General features: G+C 33.9%; 4 protein-coding genes across 4 annotated transcripts; all 4 read right to left on the minus strand.

Moving 5' to 3' along the window:
* Positions 1-356: 356 nt before the first annotated feature.
* On the minus strand, positions 357-1,726 carry LOC106110795 (calexcitin-2-like). The gene has a single exon (XM_013292702.1). The coding sequence runs from the start codon at positions 974-976 to the stop codon at positions 425-427; it is 552 nt and encodes a 183-aa protein (XP_013148156.1). The 5' UTR covers positions 977-1,726; the 3' UTR covers positions 357-424.
* Positions 1,685-2,178, minus strand: LOC106110683 (calcineurin subunit B-like). The gene has a single exon (XM_013292581.1). It carries the CDS (start codon positions 2,117-2,119, stop codon positions 1,685-1,687), a length of 435 nt encoding a protein of 144 aa, XP_013148035.1. The 5' UTR covers positions 2,120-2,178.
* A 1,171-nt stretch (positions 2,179-3,349) lies between these two features.
* On the minus strand, positions 3,350-4,097 carry LOC106110782 (calexcitin-2-like). Its single transcript, XM_013292685.1, has one exon. It carries the CDS (start codon positions 4,053-4,055, stop codon positions 3,507-3,509), a length of 549 nt encoding a protein of 182 aa, XP_013148139.1. The 5' UTR covers positions 4,056-4,097; the 3' UTR covers positions 3,350-3,506.
* Positions 4,098-4,537: 440 nt separating this feature from the next.
* Positions 4,538-5,086, minus strand: LOC106110684 (calexcitin-2-like). The gene has a single exon (XM_013292582.1). It carries the CDS (start codon positions 5,084-5,086, stop codon positions 4,538-4,540), a length of 549 nt encoding a protein of 182 aa, XP_013148036.1.
* Between the last annotated feature and the right edge of the window lie 1,951 nt (positions 5,087-7,037).

A 7,037-nucleotide genomic window follows, 5' to 3' on the forward strand; every position in this document is an offset into this window, starting at 1 on the left:
GGAAGCGAAGCTGTTCTTTTGTTTGGAATAAAACATTTCATAAAACATGGATTTTTTAATGAAATCTTCACATTTGAGGTTGCATGCATTTTATCACAAACTTCATTATAATGCTTGTTATAGATATTATATATTAGTGACAATTACTTCAATACTTTATCGTGTATTTTTAAAATTATCAGTACGTGACGCGATACGGAAACTAATAATTATTCATACTGATAATTTCAAATTTTAATAAACTAAAATATGAAATATTTAAACGGTTAAAACAAATAGAATTGCCCGTTAAATTTTATAATTTACATAACACCTCACTTAACTCGACTTTAATAGTAAAATTACATAAAAATAATATTTGAACTGCATATGACAAGTGAACAAAAAAAAAACCTTTTCATACTTAACAGTTATACTTCACTATTTAAAACGTAGCTGCACCAAATATAAAATTACCAGGATCGTTGGGATTATCAGAAGCGAAATATTGTATCCATAATTCTTGAAACTCTTGCCAAGTAACTTTTTGTTTACCTTTCGATATAACATTAAAAGCGGCCACACTATCTTCTTTGAGGAGACCAAACGATTCAAAGACAGCTGAAAATTCTTCACAATCTATAGCCCCGTCACCTCCCGCGTCTTCCAGTTGAAACATGAACTTGCAGTATACCTGCTGCCAATTCGCACCAGAACTAGGATTCCTTGCATAAGTCTCCCACATATTCACCCATTCATCTGCAGTTACTTTTCCATCATTATCAGAATCAGCGGCATTTTGTAAACCTTCCCATATTTTGATCAGAGACTCCAAAGTTTCTTTATATTGATCATCATTAGGTTTCCATCCTCGTAACTTGGCGATATTCTCAGCAGCTAATTCGAAATCATTCCTCTCGATGCTTCCACTTGAATCGGTGTCAAAGAAAATGTTAAAAAGATGCAAAAGTTTCTGTTTTCTAAATTCTGACACCATTTTATACACTAAACATTCACGATTAGCAAGTAATGACTGTTTAGTTGTACAAAATATGATATAATATTAAATCAGATAAAGATGGTATACAAATTACTCGTTTCTTAATCGGCCATTTCAATATCTGTGTAAAAGTATGACTTGATTATCGTAATCGTTACTAACGAGACCACAAACGTCTCACTTGCGATGACAAAGGTATTAATAGAAAACATTTTGTTTCATAATATTCAGTTAAAAAGTACTAAAGAATATGCATTTCAAATTCATTTTTAAATTATGGGAGATAAGATATTATTGGTCGATGGAGCACTAGTACGGCGCCGCGGCATCACGTGCCATTGACGTGTCCGTAGCTGTTACCAACCCGAAATAGTATAGATTTTATATCAATAGTAATATTTGAATATTTTTATATGAAATGCGGTTTGATAGACATTTTACAAGAATGATACAAGCTTGTATTAAAACATAGAAGATCTGAAAAGATTTAATAGTTAGTAGTAATAGTATCAAATGTATATTAAAATATTAAGCTCCTCCTTACAAAATCAATTACCCACAAAGTAACAAAAAAGAAACACCCAGAAGTTACCGAAGAAATAATAATAACTCCGTTAATAATCAAAGCTAGGTCTACCGATGATGAAATTTCCTGGTGCATTGGGGTCTTCTGATATAAAAAAATCATACCACAGTTCGTGGAATTCAGTCAGAGAGATATTTGGCTTGCCTTGAGAAAGTTTCCGGAAAGCATTTTACGCTGGCAGCTACAAAGTCATCGCTATCGATGTAACCATCACCGTTGATGTCCTGCATTTTGAATACGAACTTGCAGTATTTATTTAACCAGTCTTGGTCCGCTGCACTCTTACTCACTGTGTCCCACATTGCGACCCACTCCTCCGCATTTACTTGACCGTCGCTGTTCGCGTCTCCTACCTTTTGTAAGGCATCCCACACCATGTCAAAGCATTCATCAGCTACATCGCCTTGTTTCAGTTCTCGATGTTTCGAATGTGCTCGACATACTACAAAGCAACACGCCATTTCAAAATCCTTCTTTTCTATAGTCCCATTGCCATCTTTGTCCAATACTTTGAACATGTACATTAACTTTATCCTTCTGAAGTCAGACACCATTTTGCGAATATTTGTATGTATGTTTGTCCAAATGTTCAGCCTTTTATATAGTGAGTAGATTTGTTCTTAATTACATGTGATTATTAGTTTAAGTCGAACGATAGCGATTACTTTGACTTATCACTTCGCAATCTAATCTGTATTGAACGAAACCGAAATTTATGAATAACTATAAGACACATTTCCCAGAAACGATGTACATTAAGAAAGCATACTTAATCGAGATAATAGTGCAAACATGGTTTAAAACCGTGGGACGGAATTTACAAACTTTTTTTGTCAGACTTTTAAGAAATCGTCTCAAATAGAAAAGGTGTGTTATATATTGCCTATTTCATTATTGTGTTGGGTCTTAAATAGTACCAGACATAATGGGAGTTTTAAAAAAATACAAAAGACTTTAACTTGGAATAGTGACATCTTGTGACTTTTTAGAGTAGTAAGTAGCAAGTATTTTATCATTAAACGATAAATCGGTAACGATATAGAGATTTCATATGTCACAAATAGATGGCACTTTAATATATTGTTAATATATTTAAAAAAAAATGTTATTTTATGTTTACAAATTTTCAGAATTATATTTTTTCAAAATAATGTTATAAGCTAAAAAAATAGCTGTAGCGAGTTTCTAGTTTGAAGAAATAACAAATAGTCTAATACCAGCCAAAATCAGTTTAATCAGTTTTGCGAAATTCACATTGATTTTAAAATTTTGCGTTAAAATAATACAAAAATAATGTCATAGTACTGCAAACAAAAACCTCCATTGGAAACGAGAATCGTTTAATTTCAATTAATTTTTTTTGCGTACAAACTTTCTCTACTATTTTTGGAATATCATAATTAATCCATTTTAATAAAGGTTGCGTTAGGCTGTTTAGGACTGCGTAAGCAGTGACTTTTTATTAATAAGTTAATTCAATATTTTTAACAGACATATCTTATCTTAGTGCCTAGACAAATAATTGTCTCTAGTATCTAAGTTAACTGTAACAAAACTGTAGCGGCTCTAGCTATAATGCGGTGCAAAGTTTGTATTTCAGTTTTTGATGTAATACATTTTGCATTATCTTTATATTGCAGTTTACTTTAATAATGAGAGATTATCTGATTTTATGTCTATATTTTCATTGAAAAAAAAGTTTCATATCTGAGATAGTTTATTGAGGTTATTATTCAAATGAATTTCTACTTGTAAAGGAGGAGGTATGGTAAAAATTAAAATCCTTTTCAATTTTCAAAAGTTTTAATAAAAACATTTCTATTTACAAACACACTAACAATGACTAACATTTCAATGCAATTTTAAATTACACGGGCCATATCACATAATAAATATTTTCGTAAATTAATAATACCAAAATAAATCTAGAAAAACCCATCACTAATCAAAGCTAGGCCTGCCGCTGATGAAGTTTCCTGGTGCATTTGGATCTTCAGTGATAAAATACTCGTCCCACAATTTTTGGAAGTCCGTCAACGTGATCTGTGATTTACCTTGCGATAGTTTCTGGAACGCTTCCAAAGCATTCTCCTTAGTGTTACCGGATTTTGTGCTCGCAGCTACAAAGTCATCACTGTCGATGAAGCCATCACCGTTCAAGTCCTGCATTTTGAAGACGAATTTGCAGTACTTGTTCAACCAGTCGCGGTCAGCAGCGCTCTTGCTGATCGTGTCCCACATTGTGACCCATTCATCTGCACTCACTTGACCATCGCTGTTCGCGTCTCCTACCTTTTCCAAGGCATCCCATACCATCTCGACGGTGTCAAAGCATTCTTTATACAAGTCAGACCCTTCGGCCCATCCTCTCTGTTTCGCCGCGTGTTCCGCTGCCAGTAAGAAGTCCTTCTTTTCGATGGTGCCGCTGCCGTCCTTGTCCAAGAATTTGAACATGAACATCAACTTTTTCCTTCTGAAGTCGGACACCATTTTGTATGTGTTATTTGTTTGTACGTAACGCGGAATGTTCAGGCGTCGTCTTTTATATACTGTGTCGATTAGTTACCCGAACATCTTAGATAATATTTTTAATGTCATTGTGATAAACCAAAATGTTGCACGTGTTATTTACAGAATTGAAAACCTAAATTGAAAGATAACGATTGCGATGGCTTATTATTTAACGATCTCACTACTACAACAATTGTAATTTCCTATGCGAAAAAACATTTTTGAACCGTTATTTACCGAAAACTAATTGACGTGGATATAATTGTACCGACACAGTAATCACTGTTCTCGACAGTTAAGATACAACTTTTAAATTTTTTCAAAAACTTTTAATAACACTATTTTCTAAGGGGTAATTTTTAATTAAACGGCCTCTTTGTATTTTTTCAGTTTTATTTAATAACGATTTTTTTTTCATACATAAAATTATGAACTACTATGATACAAATAATACTTAACTACTAATCAAAACTAGATTTTCCAGCAATGAAGTTTCCTGGTGCATTAGGATCTTCACTTAAGAAAAACTCGTCCCATAACTTTTGGAAGTCTGTTAAGGTGATCTTAGATTTGCCTTGTGACAGCTTCTCGAATGCGGCCACAGCTTCTTCCTTGCTCGTGCCTGCTATCGCACCGGCGGATACATAATCATCACTGTCGATGAAACCGTCGTTATTGAAATCCTGCATTTTGAAGACGAACTTGCAGTATTGGCCTAGCCACTCGCGGTCCGCTTCACTCTTGCTGATGGTGTCCCACATCGTGACCCATTCATCGGCGCTCACTTCACCGTCATTGTTAGCATCTCCTACCTTTTGCAACGCATTCCACACCATGTCGATGGTATCAAAGCATTCCTTGTACGAAGCGTCGCCTTCCTTCCATCCGCGCTGTTTCACTGCGTTTTCAGCAGCTAACTGGAAGTCCTTCTTGTCGATGGAACCGCTGCCGTCCTTGTCCAAGAACTTGTACATATGCACTAACTTCTTCCTTCTGAAGTCGGACACCATTTTGTATAGAATCTGATTTACGTTTACTAATGTGTTCGATCGTCGCTGCTTATATACCAGAGGGATTAGCCCATAATTACCCTTGATGTATAGATTATTTTATAAATGTCATAGTGATGTGAAGTAGTAGAATCGAATTAAAAACTTAAATATGATAGACTTATCATTTCATAATATATTTGAACATCAAAACAATTATTACGACTTATTTAAAAATAAACATATGGTTGCGTTGCGTTGTTAATTTAGCAATGATTCACAGAAAAACAAAAACAATGATCACATCCTTGAAGGAATAACAAAAAGAATGCTGAATTTATAAGAAGAAAAGAGAGAAAAAGATCTGAATCAAAAAAATCGAATCAAATGAAAAGGGACGACTTTTGTAATATTGACTAACAAGTCAATTTTATTAGTGTTGAGTTTATAGTAATGATTATAACTTCAAGTCGATTAGATATAAAAGTTCTAATATAATTCACTAGCTTTCACCCGCGACTACGTCCGCTTGGAATTAAACAAAACAAAAGTAAGTAACCAATGTGTTCTTCCACAATTTCCTCTATATTTATACCAAATTTCATAGAAAACCGTTAAACCGTTTAGGCTACAAACTCTAACAAACATCGATCCATCTAAACTTTCGCATTTAGTTATAATATTAAGTATGATTAGTCAGTTGTTTTGATCAATTCTTGATGCATCTCGATAACTGTATTTCGATATCATCATGATTAAAATATAATGTCAACTCATGATGTACGTGAAAACATTGATTTACAATATTACAGGTGTGTGATTTAGCAGTGAGTGAGTCACTAACGGTAGTCAATCGCGACAGATCTAGAGAAAAGTACGGCTCGATTACAATATTTATCGGCATAAAAATGATTAAGAGTTTTGTTTTTTATGAGATAATCAGAGATTATGAATTCATTCGCAGTATATTCAACTGTTTAGTTGCACGACTAAACATCGAGTAGTGTGCGCACCTCCATAAGCTCATATGAATGAAAGGAAGTCCAAACACTTGTGCGATAGTTTAGTGAAAGGTGTGCGCACATTAATAGTTTTAACAAGTATATTATTGTAGGTATAATACTGAAACAGTGACAAAACTATGTTGTTGAAGGAAACGATGATATCTGCGAAAGTATGACATGTATAAGTATTTCTTTCAGATTGTTACATGCTAAGTGATAAGTTAATTGTTCTTATTAATGTTAGTATCTGTTTCAGACAAGCATAAAAATCATATTATTTTGTTTATATTAGGACGTTATTTAGAGATAATATTGGTCCATGTAAAAAATAGAATAGCAGGATTCGAATCTGCGACCACGTTATTGAATGTTCCTTACTACAACCGTTATGCTATGAGCATATCCAACGCATACTGCATATGGTAGTAAGCTAGGTGGAATGGAATGGAAGGTAGTTGAAGAAAGTTTGCATTTAATAAAATCTCTTATCTGACTTAAATTTTTAAAATTCCTACCACGATTAAGCTGTTTGTATTAATAAAAACCAGGAAAGTTTGAAATCAACCATATAATTCTTTCAATAATCAATTAATTTTAATAACCCACGTTTTCATTCACACTAATAAATAAAGATATTTTCATAATTACAGTATTTCATTCCACTTGTAGACAAAAGTAGACGAAAGGTCTACTTCCACTGAACTACATAGACCTGTATATTAAAAGGTGTTTGTTCCAAATATAAAATTCCCGGGTGCGTTAGGATCTTCTGTTGCAAAAAACTCCCTCCATAGCTCTTGGAATTCCGACCAAGAGACAGTCGACTTGCCTTTCGACATCTTTTTAAAAGCGGTCACCCCCTCCTCTTCGCTTCTGCCGAACGAAACACAAACCGGTATGTACTCATCACTGTCAATGGCACCATCGCCAGTAGCGTCTTGCAGCTGGAAGATAAACTTGCAGTACAA

This window comes from Papilio polytes, unplaced genomic scaffold (genome assembly GCF_000836215.1).
Source record: "Papilio polytes unplaced genomic scaffold, Ppol_1.0 DF824191.1, whole genome shotgun sequence".
NCBI classification, from domain to species: Eukaryota; Metazoa; Arthropoda; class Insecta; order Lepidoptera; family Papilionidae; genus Papilio; species Papilio polytes.